Consider the following 26,462-nt stretch of genomic DNA (forward strand, 5'->3'; position numbering starts at 1 on the left):
GTATGAAAGCTGATGTGAAGTGACTATGAAATGATATGTGCAAAAAGATTTTGTAAAGTGTAGAGCAGTATGCTGGTTATTGTGATATCTGAGATATTTTAAAAGTCACGATTTAATTCAACAAGCATTCATCTAGAGTCTGTGTGCAAGGCACTGTGCTAAATGATGGGAAAATACTACACCGATACAAAATTTTACGCTAGTAACTAACTAATTGGCCAAATTCTAAATAGTAAAACAGAGACATTTAACAAATCAGAACACTGCTGCCCCTGAGATTTTTTTACTTAAAACATTTGGAAAGGAAAAAAAAAATCACAACATGAATTCTATCATATTGTTACCATTAATAGCAGCTTAATACTTAATTAATTTCAGTGTGGTCAGCCAAGGTTTAGAAATTTGGCAATAGTGTAATAGGGGAAAGAGGGAGAAGGGGAGGAAGGGCTTCAGTCTCTCTTCTCCTATGGTTGCAACATATAACTAACTGAACTTCAGATAAGCCACCCACCCTTACACTGAAGATTTGATCTTTCTTATGAGAGGACCATACATTGTGGAAGAAGGGAGAAGACTCATTTTTCCTGCTCAAGCAACTATATTCTCAAAAGTGAAAGCCCTCTTCATTGAAAAGTGACTGTTGTAGAAAAGTTTAAGGACAGATTTCTTAAAACAGGAGAAAGTCACACTATATACAGCAGGTAGATTACGGCTCTTAAAAAAAAAAGTTATAAATACGTATTATAATATAGATAACCAAAGTGGGAAAATTTCAAGCCACAATACCAGTGTATAAACTGAAACTTTTCAAGCCATCTTAGCAACACTTAAGTGAGTAAATCACATTTCTGAGCTCTAAAGCTGTGCTTCAAAATGCAAAGCAGCCCAGAGCCAGTCCTCTCTTGTCCAGGCATTCTGTACGGAAGGCCAGGAGGCTCCTGCGTCTCGTCCTGGGCTCTGTTTGCCAGGCGTGGCTGAAAGGACAGGAGGCCGTGGCTGAAAGGACAGGAGGCCACAGCTGAGCTGAACTCACAGTCAAGGTTGAATTTCCTTAGAGAAATCACTGCGGTTGGAAACCAAGTCAGTCTACCGAAGGTTTCAGGTCTTCAGAAATGTCACGGAAAGTCCTTTAAGAAAAAAAGACAGGATGATTAGTTTTGCTTTTAGGAAAAGGGGGAAAACAAAACCACAGAGATATTCAGAAAAGAAAAATAGCATCTAACCAGTAATTCACTGTCATATAATATTCTTATAAGTTGAGAGCCTTGGTGCCATTAGGTAGTCACTGTTTTTTTTCTTAGTATTTTCACTGAGTATTGTTTTGAAATCTGATAGTTGTTTCTCAATCTGCAGCAACAAGAACTCTAGTTTTCTTTTGGAAGGTCTATCCAAAAGACTGTTTCCCTAGACTCTCTTGAAACTAATGACCATGTGACCACCATCTGGCCAATGAGATGTAAGTAGAAGTGTTGAGTGACTTCTGGGCAATGTCCTTAGAAGAGAAAGGTGATCTTTTCTGACCTTTCCCCCTTCGTGCTGACTGGAAAGTAGACACAATGACGTTAAAGAGAAAAACAGTAAGAGACTGAAGATTAAACGCTAACTCGATCACTTTTACTGCAAAATAGGAGAACTGATCCAGCAGTGTCCCAGCTCTGAGTGCTGTGGTTCAGGGCAGGAGAAATGGGATAGGGCTTTTCATCAAATGACTGTGAACTTATACTGTTTCTGACCTACATCAAACAAGCCAAGTGAATGTGGCTCACTGGCAGGTAATAACTGGGTTGGATGGAGGGGGTCTGCTGTGTTGGGGCCTAACTTAGGACTGTAGTAGCTAGCTGGCCTTTGCTACATAATTTATCCAGCCAGGTCTGCATCTTTGTTGGCAGCCAAATGGCCAGGTCAGAGTTCATCAATGAACAAGCATTCATCTCAGATGAAAAGACCTCACACCAAGGCTGACAGAACATCAAGGTCAAGCTTGGCATGGATGTTTGTGGAACAGACACACCAAGCCCTGGTCTGCCGACCTTTGTACTTCTTACAGCCAAGAGAGAGAAACTTCTGGCTGTTAAAGTTCTACTGATGGTGGGGTTTTTTGAATTGGTTTTTTTTGGTTATAATACAGGCAAATCTATCTTAAAATGATACAGATATGAAGCACAAGTTTATTACCATTCTTTTAGACAGAGATTGCTTTGCTCCTTTATAACCATATCAGCAATTAGGAGGGTTAGACAGGCAGGCAGAGGTAAAATAAAGGTTAACCCTTTAGCATCACAGAGGAAGTACTTAAATGTCAAGTGGGGCACAGGTCAAATGATACAGAAAAAAAAAAGATTACATTTGCTCAGTTATCTGAAGGCTCTTTCACTGGATGGTGTCGGAAGTCTCATATCTCCAGCACATCTCTAACTAGCACAGCTCTACATCCAAAGGAACAGCTTTGAGGAAGGGGTAAGCTTCCCGGCTATGGCTCCTGTGTCTCTGAAAGGGATTATATATGACATGACTGAACTCACCATGTTGAATATATGCCAACAGGTCAAAGAACTAGAATGAATCTATCTCCTTAAATATTTTTATGCTGAGAAAAATTCTCCCAAACTAAGATTTATACACACACCTTTTATGTACTGTTGTTGTCTTTTGGTCGCTAGGTCATTTCCAACTCTTTTGAGACCCCATGAACTATAACTTGCCAGGCTCCTCTGTCTGTGGGATTTCCCAGGCAAGAACACTGGAGAGGGTTGCCATTTCCTTCTCCAGGGGATCTTCCCGACCCACAGATCGAACCCGCGTCTCCTGCATTGGCAGGCAGGTTCTTTATCGCTGAGTCACCCGGGAAGCCCTTTTACATGTATTAATAGCCATCTATCTCTGTATCTATCTAATCAAGGTTTCTCCATAGCTGCACTGCTGACCACTCTGTACACTGTGAGAGGCTTGGCAACATCCCCGCTCCTACCCTCTACAGCTGTGATGGTGAACACGTCTCTATACACGGCTAGACGTCCCCTGAGGGGAGCCTCACCCTCCTCCGCCAGGACCATTGCTCTAGACAGCTACCTACCCATTTAGTTATATCTCTCTTTTTCACAGTCTCACCTACATTTGTGTGCAGGTAAAGCTAGCTACAAGTTGCCCCAGACTATATGAAATTCAGGTGGCACTCAATTCTGGGAAGCCCTGGAATATCTTTAAAACCAATAACCAAAAACTGATCAGTATTACGAAGCATTTTCCAACACCAAAAAGTTTTAAAATTCATTCTTTCATATCTTTTCAAATTTCTAAGATACCTGCAAGCTTCAATCTCTAACTCTTCAATTCCCCTAAATTATGAATGAAAACGGCTGCCTCAGGGCAAAGATAACATGAAATAAGATTAAAAACTGTGGTTGGCCTGGTGACTGCTTTCTGTTGACAAGTAAGCTTAGCTGCAACCCTGAAATTCATACCTGCTATTCAGTTCTGCCTCCAGGCCAAGAAAGCCTCCAGAAGGACTCCGAAGAAAAAAAAACACAATGAAGCAAGCTAAGAAAACAGCTATTAAGTATTTTCCATCTCAACAGTATGTTTTCTCTAAATGTTTGGTAGTGATGGTGTGTGGGTGTGTGGGTGGGTGTGTGTAAAACCCTATAGAAGTACATTGATCTGAACCGAACCTCAATTACCTCCTGGAAAACAAACTCCATAACCCAGAGATAGAGATATAATTTCTTCCTGGTCTCATCAAAAGGCATAGCACGAACTAATCCACAGGGCTCATAAAACTGTAACTCTCTAGATTAGGAAGAAACAAAGGAATAAAAATTGCATTGACAGTGTTTTTTCCAGCTGTGCTGCATAGCTTGTGGGATCTTAGTTCCTCAACGAGGGGGTGAACTTGGGCCCTCAGCAGTGAAAGCACAGAGTCCTAATGACTGGGCTGCCAGGGTACTTCTTTGACAGTATTATTTCTTGTTCTTGCCTGGAGAATCCCAGGGACGGGGGAGCCTGGTGGGCTGCAGTCTATGGGGTCACACAGAGTTGGACACGACTGAAGTAACTTAACAGCTACCTAAACCATCTAAATATAGTATTCTTTCCCAAACCATAAGGATTGTTATGTTCTTTTGAACCACAGTGGTAGAATTTCTCAAGAATATAAAAGGTGGAATGGGGCCGCATGTGACTAGGGGGATAGCAGATTGCTGTGAACATTTTACAGTTCCTTTCATTACAATGGGGATTGTGTGATGTGATTTCTCACTTGCAATCTTCATGGCTCCTTGAAAATATTTTGGGATCTGGTTCCCCTGAAGTTTTCAAGGAGATTTTTTTAAAAAAAATCCATTTATGAGAATGCTGAAGTCTTTTCTGATTTAACAATTCAAGAGTTGTTGACTCCCAGCTTCCCAGAGAAAGAATAAATTGTGGATGTTACAAATGAAAGCATACACTGACTAATGTACCTTACTTCAGTAGGTTCAGGACAGCTGAGTATGTATTTCCTAAACCCCCACCAGCACACCTTGTGATGGAGCACATGTCATTACTTACGTACATTCTGCCTCTTCCAAAAATTTGGAATAAAGTTCTAAGGCTGGAGTTTGCTATGGCCCATACTCTTTTATCAGCCTTATAGTGAAAGGATCTTTTAATCTGATCTGCTCCTGGTTTCACTAATCTATTAACTCATCAAATTTTCATTGAGCATTTATCCTAAACTGGAATGATACAGAGCATACTCCAAACGACGTCCTCAAGATTTAGGCAAAGGTCTAGAGGAATCATGGTTTTTTACGAGACTATTTTCATATATTATTTTACAAAGACAAAAATAACATCTTGCTCTATTAAAAAGTAGGAGGTGTTAAACCTTAGCTTAATTGCCCAACACTGATCTTCCTTATCTTATGATTGCATTATACCTGGCTTCATACTTAATAATATCCTTAAGACAGCTTCCCTTGTGGTTCAATAATATCCTTAAGACAGCTTCCCTTGTGGTTCAGATGGTAAAGAATCTGCCTACAATGCAGGAGACCCAGGTTTGATCCCTGGGTCAGGAAGATCCCCTGGAGAAGATAATGGCAACCTACTCCAGTATTCTTACCTGGAGAATTCCATGGACAGAGGAGCCTGGCAGGTTGCAGTCCATGGGGTCACAAAGAGTCAGACACGACTGAGCGACTCACACACATACATACGTCCCAAGAAACTCACTGTACATTAATAATATTTTAAGTCAAAAAAGTATTTCATACACTTAACCTACAAAACATCACAGCTTAGCCTCACCTACCTTAAACGTGCTTATAACACTTAAACTGGCCTGCTGTTGTTGCTTAGTCACTAAGTCATGTCTGACTCTTTTGCAACTCCATGAACTGGAGCCCACCAGGCTCCTCTGTCAGTGGGATTAGCCAAGCCAGAATACTGAAAAGGGTTGCCATTTCCTCTTCCAGGGAATCTTCCCCACTCAGGGATCAAACCCGCATCTCCTGCATTAGCAGGTGGATTCTCTACCAATGAACCACCAGGGAAACCCGACAGTTGGGCAAAATCATCTAACACAAAGCCTGCCTTAGAATAAAAGTGTTGAATTTCTCAAGTAATTTACCAAACACTGTACTGAAAGTGAAAAACAGAACAGCTGTCTGGGTGCCGCATGGTTGTAGGCATATCAGTTGTATCCCCTTGTGACCATGTGGCTGACTGAGAGCTGCAGCCACCGCTGCCCAGCATCACGAGAGAGTCGTACAGCATATCGCTAGCCCAGGAAAAGATCAACATTAAAAATCTGAGTACAGTTTCCACTGAATGTGTATTGCTTCTACACCATCACTAAGTTGAAAAATCATAAGTTAAACCTTCTTAATTTGGGAATCATTTGTAATTTCTTTCATAAAAAGCTTATGACCTTTGAGTGAACTTTGGGTATTAAATTATGGAAGATAATCACAGTCAGGTTAAGATAATGCTTCTAAAAACAGGAATGAGTTGACTAATAACTCTATCCCCCAAAAGGTAAAGCTGAGTTCCTTAAAGGACCACCTTCTAGCTGTCACCTCTGGTCACGTCAAGGTGTGACAGAGGGCAAAGGAAAACTTAAATACAGCGAACAGCATCCCCAGAGGAGTTCCTGGGATATGCCCTGACTTCCTTCTTACAGATTTTTCTGAGCTTTAGTGTTCAAAGATTGCTGCTCAGGTTTTGGTAGGAATGAAATAAGTCTATCAAATCAAGTCTTATTATTCTATCCAAAGATCAAAAAAGTATTGAGACTTGAAAAATTGTGATTGGAGGGGTGTTATGTCCTTCCCCACACATCCCAGACAGTCCCAGTGTTAACAGAGAACAGGGGAAGCCATAGGTTCTGATTATTGAATTGAGGCCAAAACAGCTGGGAGCCCAAAGCTGTGCTGTGTCGACATTTACTGCCATGAAATAGTGTATTCCCCACTGTCAACAGTGAGAAGCACTACATGGGACCTAGAAACAGTACACAGAAATAGTCACGCAGATGGATCTTCTCAGCCACCAGTGCCCATATCTACAATTAGAAGATCTAACGGAACGAAGACATTCTCATGTTACAGCCTAAGAGTCCTAAGACAAGCTGAATGACAGCTCATGACGCTGTAGACACTATTCCCTCACAGCCCAGTCATTGCTTGAACTAGGAAGAGGGCGCTGTCAAAGGTTGACAGGTATGGTGAATACCCCAGTAACTAAAACAGGCACGGCCTGGCAGTAGCAGCAACCACAGTAAAAAGGGAAAAGACAAATAACCAAGTGTATAAATGAAAGCTGTAAAAAAAGGAAAGGTAGGAGGTGCTATCCTTAAGAGCATTAAATGCAGGACATAACCTAATCTTGAGAGGAGGGAAAGCTCTGATGGACTGACATTTGAGTTGCAATCTGAAGAATGATTAGGAGCTAATTAGGCAAGGAAAGATAGGGGAGGGGGAGAGTCTGTCCAGACACAGAAGGCAGCGTGTCTGAAGGCCTAGGGTTTGAATGGAGCTGGTGTATCTGAGGCCCTGGCAGAAAGCCAGTGTGGCTGCAGCTCTGACATGGGGAAGATGTTACAGACGCATGAGCCAGGCACAGGCAGACCACGCAGGGCCTTGGAAGGATTTTGATCTTCCTGGTAAGAACAGTGGGAGGCCAGTTCTGGTAGAAGAGCATCACGACCAGATACGCCTCCCCTTTAAAAAGGACACATCTGCTCAGTGTCAAGAGACCGGAAGGCAGCAAGCGTGGATGCTGAGAGGCTGGCCGGGAGACTGAGATGCCACGACAGTCCAGCTGAGAAACCCCGTGGCTGGGCCCAGGGTGGGTGGCGCTGGAGAAAAAGAGGAAAGGGCGGACTTGAGACGGAACAGGTAGGACTGGGAAAGATGGTGACTTGAGAAGACAGGAGGCTGTAAGGATGACCACACACAGGCACATGTAAGTGAGGGGTACCACCTACTGAGGAAGGAGACAGAGGAGAGTGTCTTTCCCTGAGCAGCGGCGGGGGGGTGGCTAAGGAAAAGAAAGACCTCTAGTTGAAATCACACTACCTCACCTGCTTATTTCTATGTGACCACAGGCAGGATAACCTCTCTAAGCCTTGACTTCATCTATAAGATATGGAAAACAACTGTTCCTAACCTCACATGGAAACACTGGACAGATTAAGTAAAGAAAGACAATGCAGCTAAAGTTTTAGCACAGAACTTGGCACACTGAGTCCCAATAAATGTCAGTGGCAGCTGGTTGTTACTATTTAAGAGGTCATTTAGACTTTCCCCCAGGAAGTGCTGTGTGGGACACATGATTCCCTCAGGCCTTTTCAAAACCCCATTAGAGGGAGTTCCCTGGTGGTCCTGTGGTCAAGAATCCATCATCCACCCTGCAATACAGAGGGACGGGGGTTCGATCCCTGGTCGGGAACTAACATCCCACATGCTTTGGAGCAACTTAGCCTGCATGTCTGAGCCCCCCTGCCATAACTAGAGAGCCCCTATGCTACAACTAAGACCTGATGCAAGCCAAATAAATCAATATATCCACTAGAAGGCATAAATCTACCTTAAAAAAGAGAACATAAGAGGTTAAAAGAAACAAACTTTCAGAAAGTGGAAAGCGGATGAAGAACTGCTATGACCAGCATGACCTAAAAAACTGAATCCTAAGCCAGGAGTTATTCAATAAGGCTCAGGAATTGGCGGTATCAAGTAACTTTGGAAATGGGGTCGAAGGTAGGGCTAGAAACAGAAGGGCTGCTTTGAAGTGTGCCTAAAATGCAGTAAAACCTCATGGGTCCAACCCACACCTCCACCCAGCCAGGCAAATGCTCCCTGTTACTGGCAGAAATTCGAGTCTTTTCCTCCCTTAGCAAAGGTAAAACAAAAAAGTCTCTGGACTGGGGGACAGCAGGCAGGGATAAGGGTAGGGGTGCATACTGACCCCTACCAGACTGAGCTGCAGACTGAGTGACGATCTGCATCTCAGATGCTGTCCCGTCCCTCTCCCTGTCAGGGCTCCCAGAAGGCTGGCAGCCAAGCCACCAACCTCTGAGCAGGAGATTAAAAGATCTTTCACTGAGGAATTTAGCAGCCCCACAGGGAAACCAAGAAAGCACTGACATCAGTGGCTGCACAGACAATGGTCCTGGCAGATTATATTATGGTGACACACATAATAAACCACCCCGCAAATCCTGAGAGGTTCACTCTTCACATCAGCCAACAGTCAAAAGTATCAGATACCTGATACTGTGATCATTGTTGTTGCTGTTGTTTAAGTCGCTAAGTCGTGTCCAACTCTTTTGTGGCCCCATGAACTGCAGCCTGCCAGGCTCCTTCTGTCCATGGGAGTTCCCAGGGGAAGAATATTGGAGTGGGTTGTGATTTCCTTCTCCAGGGGATCTTCCCGACCCAGGGATGAAAACTGTGTACCCTGCACTCGTGGGCAGGTTCTCTTTCCCTGAACCACCAAGGAGGCCCCTAATATTGTGATTATATTGTGTTAATATGGTGAAGGTTAGGGGATATTACAGACGTAATTAAGGTCCCCAAGCAACTGACTTTAATCAAAATGACAATATGTTCTGTGGGCCAGGGCTAATCAGGTGAGCCCTCTGCAAAAGAGTCTTGGCCATCAGCAACAGAAGTCAGAAAAATACTCCTGAAGGCCTGGCAAAAGCAAGCATTATGTTATAAAATGCCTATGGAAAGAGGCAGCCTCTGGGAGCCTCAACTTGTGGCTACAACTGCAAACAAAGGAATGTTGTCAATAACAAGCAAGCCTGGAAGAGGATCCCAATCTGCAGATGAAACCCCCTGCCTGCCCTCATGCCTTGACTGTAGCCGTGGAAGATCCTAAGCAGAAGGCCCAGCTGAACTGCACCTGTACTCTGACTTTCTTATAAATGTGCTGCTTTATGCCACTAAGTTAGTGAAAATTTGCTATATGTCACAGAAAACTAACACAGACCTATACACTAAAAAAGGCAAGTTTTATTACATAAATAATATTTCAATAAACCAGACTGCCCAAAAATATGATAGTTCAAATGGAAACCTCTACAAAGATGATAGAAGATAAAATTGGAGAAATAATCCAGAAAATGGGAGCCAAAAAGACAGAATCAGAAGAATATCAGAGAAAAGATTTTAAAATGACAAGACCAGTGTAGGAGGGCCAACATCAAAACAAAAATACGTTTCTGAAAGGGAGAGAAGGAAATCATTAATAAAATAATTGAAGAAAAATTTCAGAATGGCAGAACATAAATTTCCAATTTTCAAGGTCACAGAGACACTTGATAAAAGTGCCAATTCAAACACAACGACAAAAATAGATCAAAAACAACAACAAAAAAAGAAGACCCTATAGGTTTTCAAACATTTGAATTACAAAGAATCAGGAATCAGACTGGCCTCAGAATTTCGACAACCATGAAAGTTAGAAAACAAAGAAGAAATAAAGTTACACAGGGAAAAATTCTTAAACAGAATTCTCTACCCAGGCAAGCTACTGAGTGAGAATGACTTTAGAAGAAGCCTTTACAGACATGTATCATCCCCTAAATTTACCTCCATGCATTCTTTCCCAAAAATCTACAGGAGGATGTGCTCCAACAAAAAGCAGGAAGAAATCAAGAAAGAAAACAATACTGGGAAATATGATTCCAACACAGGGGAGAGCTAAGGGAATCTGCAAGGTAACAGCTCTATAACAGGCAAAAGGATATTCCGTATCTTAACAGACTGCACTCAGGTGAAAACACAGAGACCAGTGAGCTCAATTTCATACACAGTTTATGATCACTCAGCCGGAACTCACCGCTGAGTCTGAGCAGGCCATGGGGTCTGGTTGGGTGTGGGCACTGAGTTCGTGGGACTCACTAGCATGGCACTGTAAATATTGGAAGCGACCACGAGTATGCAGAGAAGTATGGGCCCAATGATTGCTCCTTCCAGGCCCAGATAGTAAGCTCCACCAGCCACTGCCAAGCCCGTCAAGTAAGGATGGCCACCTCTGGAATGAAGAGCACACAGATTACGCACGACTTTTAACAAAACGTAAACCCTGGAGTAAGTCGGAAATACATTCTCTGACACACTGTTCATTCCCTAATACACCTGACTTCTGAATTGTGTTATCAGCTTTCTTTAGATTGCTTCAAGGTGGATATCTGAATATTAATTGTAAAAGTATCAAGATGCAAAACTTTTCCTGACTACATGTGTGACATTTGCCTTTTTGTAAGTCTGGCAACTGAGGAGTAAAGTCAGCAGTATTAAGAGGTACCATTACATGGCTGTCCGAGGTGGGTTAATGTTAGCTTAGGACTGGTTTATACAAGCTACCTGTTAGGTTTACCTTTGTCTAGAATAATTAAGTGGGCAAAATTAAGCATGTAATTCAACTAACTATGCTTTTTTAAAAAGATGTAACAATACAATGGCATTCCTGTCATTCCTGTAAGCTCCTAAAATACAGATTTTAACACAGAGTGATAAAAGGCCTCATGAGAAAAACATCTGTTAGAAAGCCCAAGATTTTTATTTCATAGGAGAGTTATAACTGTCCTCTAGCTTATCACAGTATCATTTATATAACTGGAATGAAATAACACACAGGCAGACCTCAGAGATATTGCAGGTTCGGCTTCCAGACTACCACAATAAAGCCAAATATGGCAATAAAGTGAGTCACAAGAAATTTCTGCTTCCCCAGAGTATATAAAAATTATGTTGACACTGATCTGTAGTCTTTTTAAGTATGCAACAGCATTATGTCTAAAAAAATGTAAGGTACCTTAATTTAAAAATACTTGATTGGTAAAAACGCTAATTATCATGTGAGCCTTCAGCAAATTGTCATCTTTCTGCTAGTGGAGCGTCTTGTCTCAGTGGTGATGGCTGCAAACTGGTCAACATGACTGGCCGCTGGAAGACTGTGCAGAGTCTGTGACAATTTCTTAAAACAAGACAGCAAAGTTATGCTGCACTGACTGACTCTTCTTTTCATTGGTGATTTCTCTGCAGAAAGCAATGTTGATTGAGAGCTTTAGTCACCACAGAGCTTTTTTCAACCGAGTTAATCCTCTCAAACCCGGCCTCTGCTTTATCAACCAAGTTGATGTACTACTCCAAATCTTTTGTTGTCATTTCAACAATCTTCACAGCATCTTTACCAGAAGTAGATTCCAAGTGGCAAGAAACCACCTTCTTTGCTTATCCATAAGCAACTCCTCATCCATTAAAGTCTTATCATGAGATTGCAGTAAATCAATTCCATCTTCAGGCTCCACTTCTAGGTCTCTTACTATCTGCACCGTATCTGCAGTTACTTTCCCGAAGTCTTGAACCTCTTAAAGTTATTTATGAGGGTTGGAATCGACTTTTTTCCAAACTTCTGTTAATGTTGATATTTTGACCTCTTCCCAATGCAATACAAGCACTCTTAATGACATCTGGAACGGTGAATCCTTTCTAGAAGGTTTTCAACTGACTTTACCCAGATCCATCATAGGATCAGCATTTCTTACATAATAAGGGTTGAAAGTTGAAATTACTCCTTGAACCACAGGTTGCAAGAATGCATGTTGTGTTATAGGCATGAAAACAACATTAATCTCATTGAAATCTCCATCAGAGCTTGCGGGTGACTGGGTGTGTTGTCAGATGACCCACAGTATTTTTTAAAAATACTTATTCCTTTATTTGGCTGTGCTGGACCTTAGTCGCAGCAGGCAGGATCTTTAGTTGTTGCATGCAAACTCTTAGCTGCGGCACGTGGGATCTAGTTCCCTGATCAGGGATTGAACCTGGGCCCCCTGCACTGGGAGCACAAAGTCTTAGCAACTGGACCACCAGGGAAGTCCCAAAGTATTTTAAAAGGAACTCATTTTTTCTGAACAGTAGGTCCCAAGAGTGGGCTTAAAATATTCAGTAAACTATGTTGTAAATGGATGTGCTGCTATCATCCAGGTTTTGTAGTTTCATTTCTAGAACACACGCAGAGTAGATTCAGCACAATTCTTAAGGGCCCTAGGATTTCTGGAACAGTAAGTGGACAGGGAAGCCTGGTGTGCTGCAGTCCATGGGATTGCAAAGAGTCGGACACGACTGAGCAACTGAACTGAATTGAAATGAGCACTGGCTTCAATTTTCAAGTTATCAGCTACATGAGCTCCTAGCCATAGAATTAGCCTGTCCTTTTAAGCTTTGAAGACAAGCACTGAAAGTCGTAAATGGCATCTTTCCCCAATAGAAAGCTGTTTGGTCTACACTGAGAATCTGTTTAATGTAGTAGTCACCTTAATTATTTTTCTTCGCTAGATCTTCTGCATAACTTCTACATCAACACTTGCTACTTCACCTTGCACTTCTATGTTCCAGAGACGGCTCCTTTCCTTAAAGCATATGAATCAACCTCTGCTAGCTTTAAACTTTTCTTCTGCAGCTTCCTCACCTCTCACAGCCTTCACAGGATTAAAAAGAGTTACGGCCTTGCTCCAGATTAGGCTCTGGTTTAAGGGAATGTTGTGGCTGATTTGATCTTCCATCTAGAACATCAAAATGTTCTTTCTCCATATCAGCAAAAAGGCTGTTTTGTTTTCTTATCATCTACGTGTTCACTGGAAGAGTACTTTTCACTTTCTTCAAGAACTTTTCCATTGCATTCACATCTTGGCTAACTGGCTCAAGAGGCCTAGCTTTCGGCCTACCTTAGCTCTCAATATGTCTTGTTCGTGAAATTTAATCATTTCTAGCTTTTGATTTAAGGTGGGCAATATTTGACTCTTCCTTTCACTTGAACACTTAGAGACCACTGTAGGGTTAGTAACCAGTCTTCTTTCAATACTGTTGTGTCTCAGTGACTAGGGAGACCCAAGGAAAGGAAGAAGATAGGGGAACGGCTGGGCGATGGGGCAGTCAAAACACGTGCAACATCTATCAGTAAGAGTTTCCCATTTTATACGGATGTAGTTCATAGCACCCCAATACAATTTACAATAGTAACATCAATTCTAGCTAAAACCTTAATACAAAATTTGCAACAAAGTTTAAAGAAATGAAAATACTTAACTATAAACCATGTAACTAGTTATTATTTAAATTTCAACTATTAAATGTTAGTTAAACACAGTGAAGTTCCCCTTTTATATTGACGTTTTAGGCACAAAAGTCCCCCTAAAGTTGACTTATGGATGTGCTTGTTTCTTTTTGCTCTGAAACTCTGGGGCTTCTTATAGTTCTATATATTTACTTTCTACTTTAACTAGAAAGAAACAAGGTAGCATATGACTCGTCTCTTCATAATTTCAAATTAACTGAAGGGTCCTCTTCCTATAAACTTTGACCTTATTGTAATGAGTTTTATTCAAAGAAAATTTATTACATTAACTATGAGGATAGTTTAAGTAGGTCTTATTCTATATCTGAGTAGCTGAATAAAATTCAATTATTTGGTCACATTCTAGACTCTAATAAGCAATGTTTATCTTGACACATGGCTAAATGAAAATCAGCTTAATTTAGTAAATGCAAATTGCTAAAAGAGACATCAAAATCTACAAAAATGACATATTTATTATATTGCTAGTTTGGCTTCTGCCTTAAATTTAACCTGTATTCATCATAGAACCATACTATAGTACCTTAAGAAAGAAAGCACTGTTTCTCAGATACAAACTTGTGAGATTTCATTTTACATGGAAATCCTCATAAAATCTAAAAATATGTTTTTCCAAAAGCAAAGAAGTTCTGAAAATAACTACTAACTTCTTACCATACTTAAAATATTCTTATTTTGAAGTATGTACAGGAGTACTTTTTCCTACATTAAATGTCACTAAACCAGAGGATTATTCACAATTTCACTTTAGCCAATGGTCTCATATATTGTAAATACTACTTACTATGAACAAAATAACATACGTTGTGAATGATATTAATCATATAAATTAAACTTTGATTATATCAGTGGGATCACAAAAGACTACTATCACCTGTCCTTTCACCCATGCCCAAAAGGAAAAGGAAAAAAATAAACCTTAACAAAAAAAGGCCAGAGAAATTCCTGGATATGATTCATCACCAACTGCAGAAGTGCAGTACTTACCCTGATATATCAGAATAGATGGCAGTATCTACAAAGTAGGTTGGCAAGAGATGAAAAACCAACAGTAAGATGGCTTTGCATCCTAAGCCTTGGGTAAGCCACAGATCAAGAACTGCAGGTACTGCTGCCCAGTATGTGCCCAGAAATGGCACTGCTCCAAGGATTGCTGCTAAGGCTAATACAAGGTTAAAAAGAAGAAGAAGCAACTTTAACATCATCATCAGAGCAATACCAACAGCAGAATCTAAACACTAGCTCCTACTGTTTAAAAATTTCCACCAGAACAAGTTTAAAAAATATATACTCAAATTTTAGGGCAATGATACACCCTGTTTAACTGAATTGGCTGTTAAATGAAATCCAAGATCTTAAAACTGGATCATGAAAATCCTTCTGAGGCATGTGTTTACTTCTACTCTTAAGTCACAAATGTTAGTGCCCCACAGCTGTTACTCTCAATCAATGGCTAGTTAATACGTATATAGTTGGCCTCAGTATCCTCAGATGTGGAACCATTAGGTTCGGAGAGCCAAGGTACTTGCGCACCCACAGATTCTGGAATCTTCAGAGGGTCTCAGAACCACTCCCTCAGGGACACCAAATGACAACTGTATAGCCCTATAATATAACTGTAGCTGCTGCTGCTGCTGCTAAGTCACTTCAGTCGTGTCCAACTCTGTGAGACCCCATAGACAGCCTCCTACCAGGCTCCCCTGTCCCTGGGATTCTCCAGGCAAGAACACTGGAGTGGGTTGCCATTTCCTTCTCCAATGCATGAAAGTGAAAAGTGAAAGTGAAGTCTCTCAGTTGTGTCCGACTCTTAGCGACCCCATGGACTGCAGCCTACCAGGCTCCTCCGTCCATGGGATTTTCCAGGCAAGAGTACTGGAGTGGGTGCCATGTCCTTCTCCAATATAACTGTAGAGCACTGGCCAAATATTTGTACTGAGACCAAAGCCAACTCAGAGATTAGTCTCTAAATCTCAGATGAGAACATATATTCCTTACCTTGCTTCTTTCTAATAGTGTATCTAAAACAAAAAAACGAAAAAAACCCACCACAAATAACCTTGCTAGTTGAAGGACCTTACTTCACAATCAACCCTTTTCAGAATAGTATGCTCAACTAACAAATGAATATTTGTTGCTTATGCAGTATTTACTATGTACTGGGTATTATTCTAGCTACTGGGGACACAGCAATAAATAAACATTACAGATCACCTTTCTGCTGCTAATCTAGACTAGATATCAAAATTTAGCATTCCAAGTTTGACGAAGATGACAATGCATGTAAAATGGTTTAATGTTCCTTAAATAGAGCACAGCAGAAGTTATGGTACAGCTGTTACCTGATGGTATGAAGACAATATTGATGCCAAATATAGTATGAGTCAGCCAGGTATATAATCCATAGAAGCCAGCCATTTTGAGGGAAGCATCAAACACCCCTCTAGAATGTCCAAAGATAAAGTAGAAACAAAATAAACACAGTATCATACTGGGATTCAGAAAAATCAATTATTTCTAGGCTTCTAGATTTTATTCCAAATCTGATAATAGCTTCGATTTTTCCAGTGGCCTGAGAATGCTGTTTTCATTTTATTTCAATAAAATATACAAATCTTCTATTTAAACCTTGAAATAGATTTACTAAACTGTCCTTTAAATTTCTCTAATAAAAAGATAACAGAAAAACCTTAAGATACCCTATTCACTGAAATAACTCATCAGGTTTTCACTTCTGAAGCAGATTACTCACCACCAAAATAAAGAGAAAGAAAAATAAGTGTGATTATCTTATCTCTGAGGAGGTAATTAAATTCTGAGACATCCAGGCTGTGACCAGCCCTCCCCTTGGGAAGAGCAAGTGAGGGATAATATAACTGGTACTTCATCAGTCTTTCTTCTTTTGTTAACAAAATGTTTCCACATTTCTTAAACCATGCAACCCAACTTACAAAGTAACGTCTGAAAATGGTATCAAACAATGCAGGTCACTTGGAGAGAATTTACAGAAGATAAACCTTATTAATTCCAAAGTAAAATCTGAGATTAAAATACAAGAGGTGTAAAAACAGGCACACATATTCAATGAATAATAGGAATGAAAATATGTAATCTCGGGTACTTCATTTTTGCTTTTCAGTTGGAAGACTTAAGGCAGGACTGTGTTAAGGAGGAGAAGTAAGAAACTGCTCAGAGAGAGCACAAAGGCAACAAACCTAAAATCATCCAAGGTATCACAAAGTCACAAAAACAAGGAATCTGTGGGGTACACGGGAGGCACGCCCATACACTCAGGAGAGAAGGAAAAGCTGTCTGTAACTGAAAAAAGCAGAGACCGTGGCAACAAAGGTGACGCTGTATACAGAGAAGGACACACCAAGCTTTCCTAAAGTATCCCAAGAGGTGTACTGTGACAGTAACGTCAAACTCTGGAACCTGGTGATTCAGTCATTTCATACCGGTCTGAGACACGGACTTGGTGACAGAGTGGCTCCCAAATTGCAAAATCCTGTCATACTGACCAGCGGCTTTCACTCAAAAATATCTTAAAGGTGCTGTATGACCTCTGACAGTAAGGACACAGATGGAAGAGGTATCAAAAAGACTGAAAGGAAGGGACATAGCCTACAGGAAATATAAACGATCTGAAGAGTAACTGAATACAAAACATGGAAGAAAAAAGGAACATGAGAGATTTGGGTTTTAAACCTGAGGGAGAAAGAATGGCAGTGTATCAAAGTCGTGGAGAAACCCAGAATAGGAGAGAACATGGAAGAAAAGGGAATACGTTTCGTTGGGCCATGTTTAGCCAAAAAAAAGGATGATGGAAATACCCTGGAAGCAGCTGGAAGTAAGAGACAAGGCTTAACAGCAAACTGGGGACAAGAAATTTGAGATATGCCAGAAAAATCCTAATCATAGGAAAGGGTAAGATACCCCAAGGCGTAAGCCTAGAAAAAATGGGGCAGTGAGCTGTATTCTCATAAGGGACCTAAGGACAAAGATATACTAGTCCAAGAGATTATGAAATTATTTCTCTAGTAGGAAGAAAATCACTGTAGTATGCTATTCCCACAGGCTTCCCTGGTGGCTCAGATGGTAAAGAATCCACCTGCAATGTAAAGAATCTGCCTGCAATGCAGGAGACCTGCATTCAAACCCAGCATCAGGAAGATCCCCTCGAGAAGGGAACTGCTACCCACTCCAGTATTCTTGCCTAGGAAATCCCATGGGGCCACAAAAGAGTCGGACACAACTTAGGAACTAAACAACAAACCCAACTGGGAAAAGGATCTGCCAGCTCCCTTCATTACAACTCCCTCCCCTTCCTGATTTACCAGCCACGCCAGAGACCCAGTTTCACAGTAAATCGGACAGAAACTTGGTTGACACTGGATTTCCAGAAGGGGAAAGCACGCTGTGCACGCAGACATAGCGTGCTGCTAAGTGGCTCAGGATCGGTTGCTCCCATGGACACCTTCTGTCCCCACTGGAAATAACACAGTCACACACACAAGCCTATGACAAAGGCATCACATGAAACCATGTGGAGTCCGTGGTAGTGGTAAATATTAATTCAATATTTTTATATAGTTAATACATGGTTTTGTGTCTTTGATAATCCCTACCAATCATGGATACTTACTCCTCCGCTGCTGCTAAGTCGCTTTAGTTGTGTCCGACTCTGTGCGACCCCATAGACGGCAGCCCACCAGGCTCCCCCGTCCCTGGGATTCTCCAGGCAAGAGCACTGGCGTGGGTTGCCATTTCCTTCTCCAATGCATGAAAGTGAAAAGTGAAAGGGAAGTCATTCAGTCATGTCCAACCTTTGCAACCCCATGGACTGCAGCCTACCAGGCTCCTCTGTCCATGGGATTTTCCAAGCAAGAGTACTGGAGTGGGGTGCCATTGCCTTCTCCAATGCATGAAAGTGAAAAGTGAAACGGAAGTCACTCAGTCATGTCCGACCTTTGCAACCCCATGGACTGCAGCCCACCAGGCTCCTCTGTCCATGGGATTTTCCAGGCAAGAGTACTGGAGTGGGGTGCCATTGCCTTCTCTGTACTCCTCTAGCACTAACTAAGAAAATCAACAAGAGGTTGTTTCAATTACACGCACAAATAGCAAACATTTGTATCTCAACACTAGTTCTATTATAAGACTAATAAAATGAATTTAGTAATTTTTAAAGCACCACAAAAAAACTAAATATGAAGTTTTTAAAAGTCATTTATTTTCCTTAGAAACCTGAAGCAAAGTTTAGGCTTATTAGGTTGATCTTTAATCAAGCAAGTGAAAAAGGCATTATATTTACTGACTTGGTTATTATTTAAGAACTCTAGCTTAAATTATTAATAAATTACTTTAAACAAATTAATTTAATTTCTCCAAATATGCATGAAATTCTGCCTCTCTATTACAGCATTAGAAAATCTCTTCAAATAAGTGAAAATATATTTTCTTACAGCTTTAAACTCTTCCTTATACATTTCAATTTAAACAATATTTATAATCTTCAATCTATAACAATTTCCAATGAACATTTAAAACTTAATATTTTCAGTGAAAACTGGAAATACTGATTTACTAAATGATTGACATCAATTTCTATTAACCCTAGTATTTTCAATTCTGCAAAACTAGAGGTGGGGAGCATGTTTACTTTCCAAATGAAAATCTCACAGTACACGCATTCTCCCATCAAATTGATCACTAGGACCCCCCCCCCACCCACCAGCCCTGAAAAGCTGTAATCCCACAAGCAAGAGCCATACCCGTGTGCATGCACTCATGTGAAAATATCACACACACTAAATTGCACTGAGGCCGTGACAACATGCAACTTAGTAATGTGCAATATCTCCACCAGAGCAAGCAGAATGGAGCATCGGGGAAGAAGGGTGTGATGCAAACATTCAGGACACAACATGCTCTAAGGGGAGGAACATGGTTTGAGGGTAAAGGATGCATGCCACTAACTCAAAAATTCATGAAATGTAAACCCAACCACAGATGTAGTCAGTATAGAGGAACACTTACCCAGAATGGAGAAAAATAACAAAGGTTCAGAAATTCAATGGGACAGTGTTTCTATCAAATAGCCACATATTTCAGAAGACAAAGCTTGAAGAACAAAGACACTTTCACTGTCTGGACATGCAGTTCACTCTCAATTTCAATTCCACTTTTTAACTTATTAATGAATAATGTGAAATGAGTCTAATAACTCACTTAACTGTAACAATGATGAGGACTAATGACTGGTGCTTATAAAATCTGATATAACTGATAATTTACAGACAAAACTACAGCCTCAGGACATTGTAATAATATTTTCACGATCATTTATAGAATATTTTTCCCTCTTAAAATCTGTCTCCTTGAAGAAACATATTCCATCTTGAATATAATCCCTAAGAACAAAAAAACTGACAGTTTGTGGAACTAGAGCTCATTGTTATCCTACATACATGAGAAATTTTTTTAGAGACATCTATGTAAAACTGCATATTTTAAGTCTTGAATTTGACCCAGTAAAGAAGTAAAAAGCACTCAGACTGCTAAAAATCATCCTGAATTATAATCTATAATTTATATAACTTTAGAGTTGTGCTTAGAAAAATGGCCCAGCCTGTATCAAGTTATCTTGTCTGCACCATATTTTTCAGACTCACAGAAATCTATCAATGTTGAGAACAATTAGGACTGTTGTACTGCTCCTGAGGATTATTAAAATTTTTTCCATATTAAAAATAAAATGAATGGTTTTTGTATGAGTACACATTAGAACCAAGACATGGGCTACTGTTACAGCACATAATTAATGTGTATGATCCCAAGAAGATAAAGCAAATCTAACCTGTAAAGAGATATATATTTCCTCATATCGCTATAGATGACTACACTCTCTTTAACCTCAAATTCCTTCCTGAACCAAAGACCTCAATTTTTAAAAAATTTTCACTGAAATACAGTCAATTTACAATGTTGTATTTGTTTCAGGTGTACAGTAAAGTGATTCACTTATACATACATATACATACATATTTACACTCTCTTCCATTATAGTTATTACAAGATATTGAGTATCCTGTGATATACAGTAGGTCCTAGTTATTTTTTATATATGGTAGTGTGTATATTTTAATCCCAAACTCCTAATTTGACCCTCTCCATATCCCCTTTGGTAATCATAAGTTTGTTTTCTATGTCTATGAGTTTATTTGTTTTGTAAATAAGTTCGTTCGCAGCCTTTTTTTTTAGATTCCATATATCAGTGATATCATATGGTATTTGTCATTCTCTGCAAAGAACTAAATTTTTAGCTTCTGGCTTCATGTGTCCAGCTGAATAATGTTAACAGTACCACAAATTTAATTCATCACTTTTGACACAACCACTTCCTCCTGGAGGAAAGCATCATGGTATACCAGAAGAATGTGTGATCTCCATCAGCTGGATATGGGTGCAAATCACAGCTTTGCTTACCAATTCCAAGAAATCATGACATTAAAGAGTAATGTTTAAAACAAAGGAGATGGCATTATCTTGTGTGGAAAAAAATGACTCAGTGACAGATATTCAGAGGATGGTCAGCTATGCTAATAAAGGTTATGTCAGGAAAACGTAGTATCTTAATCTTTAAGTTCTTTACAGACAAGCTAGATAATTTTGTGTAAGACTTGGCTTAAGTAACATCGCTTAGAGGATTCTGACAGCCTTGATATGGTTGATTCCATAACTTTACCCTACTGGGAAGACAGAAAGTTATTTTTCCTTTTTGGTAAGAATATTTGCATAAACTTATCTGAGTCAGACAGATGTCACTTAGATAAACTAAAGTTAATCTATTGCTAGATTAATAAAGATGATAACCAAAGGTCAAATAGGCTTAGAAGGGTTGCTGAAACCAAAAAGTATCTTTCCTGAAGACAACTTCACCCTGAAAGGTGTTACAGTAGACAGTATAGTCCCAAACTTGGAATAATTACATGGATGGCTCCAGGTGGATTACCTGAGAGCACCAAAGGGGATACGAGCTTTCTTGTTTTTAATCCCACTTACTGTCCAATAATGGCTTCCCAGGTGGTTCAGTGATCAAGTATCCGCCTGCCAATGCAGGAGACGAGGGTTTGATCCCTGGGTCAGGAAGATCCCCTAGAGGAGGAAATGGCAACCCATTCCACTATTCTTCCCAGGAAATCCCATGGACATTGGAGCCTGGCTGGTTGCAGATCATGGGGTCACAAAAGAGTCAGACACAACTTAGTGACTAAAACAACAACTGTCCAATAAAGTCTAGGAGGAAAAAGGGGGAAAAAACCTAGCAAAGTTTCCAGAGAAAAATACAGTTTAGGTGTATGCATGCTATTTGAATGTAACCAAGGATTTTCCAAAGATTAAAGTGGTATCCTCATCAGCTGTTACATGAACACAGTGGAGAAAAAAAAAAAAAAAAGCCAAAACAGTCAGACAAAATTATCAGGTCAAATCAAGATTTCTGTAGAAGACTAGTTTTGAGCAACTATCATTTTCTTAAAAAAGTATGTGGAAACAGAAATGCCAGCCAAAGATTCACTATTCAGAGAAGCTTTAGACACCTAACAACTTATTAAAAAAAGAAGCTCTCATGGGTAACACGAAGACTTAATTTGAGTAGCTATTCAACAGAAGTCAAAATGAAGTAGAGTCTTATTAATGAATTAAGAACAATGAGGGACAAAGGCTGGGGAAGGAGCTGAAACAAGGCTGCCAAAGGCCTTTCCCTACCTGACATGATGAAAAGGAAGTCAGTGACTTGGAAAGAGAATATGAAGAATAAAAGTTGAAAAATCAGCTCATTCAAAAGTCAAGCCTGTGATACATGGATATCAGATGACATGATGGAAGTTTCTGGCCAGAAGCTATGATACACAGCTATGATACAGAGCCTATGATTTGGAGATAACTGCAAATTTCTCATTTCTAGGATCCAAAGTACCCCCTGCAGAGGGCACAGCCTGGCTGCAGAGGGCAAGAGGAAGAAACAGGAAGGCCATCTACTCTCCTTCATGAGCAAAGTCAGAATTCCTGAGAGTACAAGGAGGCTTCTGAGAGAAGGTGAGGTGTACGTGTGGTGCAGGAGGGGCTTCACCTGAGTAAACCAAGTAATGATTAGAAGCTGGAGTAAGAGCCTGTGGATGTAAAGCTGATGGAGACAGGCCACTGGATCTTTGCACATCACAGACTTGAGGGCAGGACACTGAAAATGTTTTACGTTATCCTCGCAAAGGAGATTTTAAAAATTTGAAAATGCCAGTGTCCCTCAGTCGTTTAGCACTCAATGCTGCTAGGAAGGCTCAAGACAGAAAAACAGGCCTCTCGTGGAGAGCAGTTTCTGAAGGAATTAAGAACAGCATAAATCTTATCCCTACCTGATAGCTTCTTCCACAGACTGGCCAATAATATTAGAAGAAGGACCTGGCTGAGATAGTGGTGTCAGGCTTATCACCCACTTCACTGGCTTGTAGTACTCATCACTGGAACTTAACAGATAAAATAGTGTGGTCAGGAAAATTATCTGCAAAACAAAGGACAGTATTTCCTAAAATACCACATTTGGAAACTACAGGAAGGATAACACAAGCGGAACCAAGAATATGCTTTGCTGTGGAAGGCGTGCGACATGTGCTCGGCTGTGTGGACATACCAGCGACAGGACAAAGTTGAGGAGGGCAGTCCCGCTGTAGAAAAGGATGGTCAGGAGCGTGGTGACGGTGGAGAAGAGCAGACTCACGTTCCGGCTCATGACGACCCACAGAGACTCTAAGATCTGCAAACATTCGAACGACGCTCAGTAAGGAAAACGGTTAGGTAAATCACGGTGAACCTACTGCAAACAGTAGGCCACCATTAAAACATCCCTGCTATAACGCAGAAATATATTTGATGATATTTTTTTAAATGTATCTGTTTAAAAAACCTCCTCTGTTTAAAAAACCAGACACAGAAAGTTTATACACAGCATGACTATAACTATGTGAACATGGCACACAGAGAAAAAAATACCTACAGGAAAACATGCCAGAATGTAACCTGTGACTGGATGTAGCTTCTAGGACCACAAGTGCAGGCCATGAAATCCTAATATTTGCCTTATTAGTCACCTCCCCTACTACCTTGCCATCTCCAACTTAGAACAACTGAAAAATATAAAAACATCACTTCAATGACTTCACTAACATCACAATAACAGAAACGAACTGAAGTCACAAAAACAAAATGAACAGATGGGGTCAGAGCTCTGCAACTGAAAATCTTTCCTCAGATAGACATGACCCTATACTAAGACCTACTGAGTTCATTTGATCCACCAGCAAATTCACTAGAACCAGATAGTAACACATGTGAAATATTACTGAAAGAAGATGTATAATGTTTATAGCACGCCTACATGTTTTCATTTCCTATCTCTTCATTAATTCAGTCCTACTTGATAATGTCCGTTCCATTATTATGCCCAAGAGGACTACTATATCTACTACTGTGGGCAAGAATCCCTTAGAAGAAATGCAGTAGCCCTCATAGTCAAGAAAAGAGTCCAAAATGCAGTACTTCAGTGCAGTCTCAAAAATGCAAGAATGATCTCGGTTCATTTCCAAGGTAAACCATTCAATATCACAGTAATCAAGTCTATGCCCCAACCACTAATGCTGAAGAAGCTGAACAGTTCGATGAAGATCTATAAGACCTCCTAGAACTAACATGAAAAAAAAGATGCCCTTTTCATCACAGAGGACTGGAATGCAAAAGCAGGAAGTCAAGAGATACCTGGAGTAACAGGCAAGTTTGGCCTTGGAGTACAGAATGAAGCAGGACAAAGGCTCGCAGAGTACGGCCAAGGGAACACACTGGTCACAGCAAACACCGTCTTTCCAACAACACAAGAGATGACTGAACACACGGACATCACTGGACGGTCAATACCTAAATCAGATTGAGAGGACTATCTTCCCTCTCTCTTAATGAAAAACATGGAGGCAAGATGATCAGAAAAACACCTCCATTATAGCTTTCAAAATGCTTCCCTAAACCTCACAGCAAGGCGGTGAGGGAGGCAGTGGAGATGATATTTCCGTTTTACAGATATACAAACTGAAGCTCAGGGATTTTAAAAAACTTGCCCAAGGGCCTGAAGCTAGTAAGTTGGAACCAGAGCTGGGCACCAGAACTCCTAACATCTGTTTTATTTTGGTGCCCTTTCCAAAAGAGAAATTCTGCTTTCTGTCATATGTCCAAGTTATACCATCTGTGCTATGAAAGGCCTATCCATTCCTTTCCTGCCTCAAACGTACGACTTATAAAAGGCGTATTTTGTTGTCCTCGGTGTTTCTTGCAAACCTCAGCGCAGGCTTCATGAGAGGAGTTTGGAAGGCTAGTTTCATTTACAATAACTCCTTACATAAAATCTTGCAAATGCTTCATGATGCCTACAAAAATATGCATGACTGACTGACTGACCTTGTGGGATAAAGAATGAATGAATAATGCCACTGATTCCAAGAAACAAACCAACAATGCCCTTACTTGTGATTTTGACAAGCATTCTTTTGGGGAATTCTGTCTTTGGAATTTTTATTAAAAATTAAAAAAAAAAGTTTCTGGGTCATACTGATAGGAAATACGCTGCGGTAATTCTTAAGAAATTAACGGAATACATTAACTGTAGACTGGTAGTTGCCAGCCACAAACCAGCAACTTTTCTATGTACTCAAAGGGATTAAGAAGAAAGGTTCAGAAAATAAGAAATAGATGTTGGGTATTATAAAACTAAAAAACCGAATCAGGGGCTGACCTTGACGTTTCTTAAGATTTTTTCTGATGAGATAGGTGGTGATGTTAAAGAACGTGATTTTTTTTAATACTGTATAATAAAATATGTCAATATTTAGAAATTAGTGAACATTAATTCCAAATGACCAGTGCACATTACAAAATCATGCAAGGGTGAAAGATCCTTTCCTAGCCAAGACAGATCCATGGACCCTAATATAAGAGAGTAGAAAACGTTCACTGATAATGCTTTCAAATTCCACACTGCAACTAACCTTAAAGAAATACCATCTGCTGAGTGTCACAGTAGTATCAAAGAATTGTCACAATGATCTGAAAAGGTTATTAACAGACTTCCCTCTCTTTTCCAACTACATATGTGTGAGGCTGGATTTTCCTCACATACTTCAACCAAAACAACATATTCCAACAGACTTGAGTACAGGAACAAGTATGAGAATCCAGACATCAAATAGGTTTGCAAAAATGTAATGAAAGCCGCTATCACTAAATCATTATTTTGTTTTGGAAAATGGTTATTTTTCAAACACAAAAAGCATGTTCTTTATGTCAACATTATATTTTAGTAGCTGTTAAATATTTTTAAAGTTCTCGGTTTTAACTGCTAATACAATAAATACCAATAGAATGCACATCAGCAAAAGCTCTTTGGAGCTCTCAGACCAAAAAGTTTGAGAGCCACTGGACTAGAGAAAACAGAGGGAAGGGATTATCCAAAGCAACATTCTTAGAACTGAAGGACATGAATTTCTAGATTTAACCTCAAACTATCACAGCTATATTAGGCGATTGGGAGGACGGGAAAATGTGAGTGCAGGAATGGGCGAAGGGCCCAACAGAGTCGTAAGAAAACCCCAGGGGAGCAGTAAGGAGGCACTGAGAGACTTGTATCTTCATCTTCCATGTCAGAAGCCAAAGATAACACTGTGAAACCCAGGAAGACCAGCATAAATATTATTTTAGAAATTTAGAGGTAAATACACAGAGAAAGTTGAAAGAATGCA

The 26,462-nt window shown here is 40.2% G+C and overlaps 1 protein-coding gene across 1 annotated transcript in view; it reads right to left on the reverse strand.

Annotated features, from left to right (window-relative positions):
• Positions 1-969: 969 nt before the first annotated feature.
• The window catches only part of TMEM245 (transmembrane protein 245), a 74,004-nt gene continuing 48,511 nt past the window's right edge, over positions 970-26,462 (reverse strand). Inside the window, exons 13-18 of the mRNA XM_068974603.1 lie at positions 23,315-23,437; positions 23,040-23,185; positions 15,969-16,069; positions 14,617-14,791; positions 10,327-10,521; positions 970-1,127 (exon numbers count right to left, since the gene is read on the reverse strand). Of these exons, the coding sequence (XP_068830704.1) occupies positions 1,082-1,127; positions 10,327-10,521; positions 14,617-14,791; positions 15,969-16,069; positions 23,040-23,185; positions 23,315-23,437 (786 nt within the window). The 3' untranslated portion in view covers positions 970-1,081. The remainder of the gene's footprint in view (positions 1,128-10,326; positions 10,522-14,616; positions 14,792-15,968; positions 16,070-23,039; positions 23,186-23,314; positions 23,438-26,462) is intronic.

Source organism: Capricornis sumatraensis, chromosome 6 (assembly GCF_032405125.1).
Source record: "Capricornis sumatraensis isolate serow.1 chromosome 6, serow.2, whole genome shotgun sequence".
NCBI classification, from domain to species: Eukaryota; Metazoa; Chordata; class Mammalia; order Artiodactyla; family Bovidae; genus Capricornis; species Capricornis sumatraensis.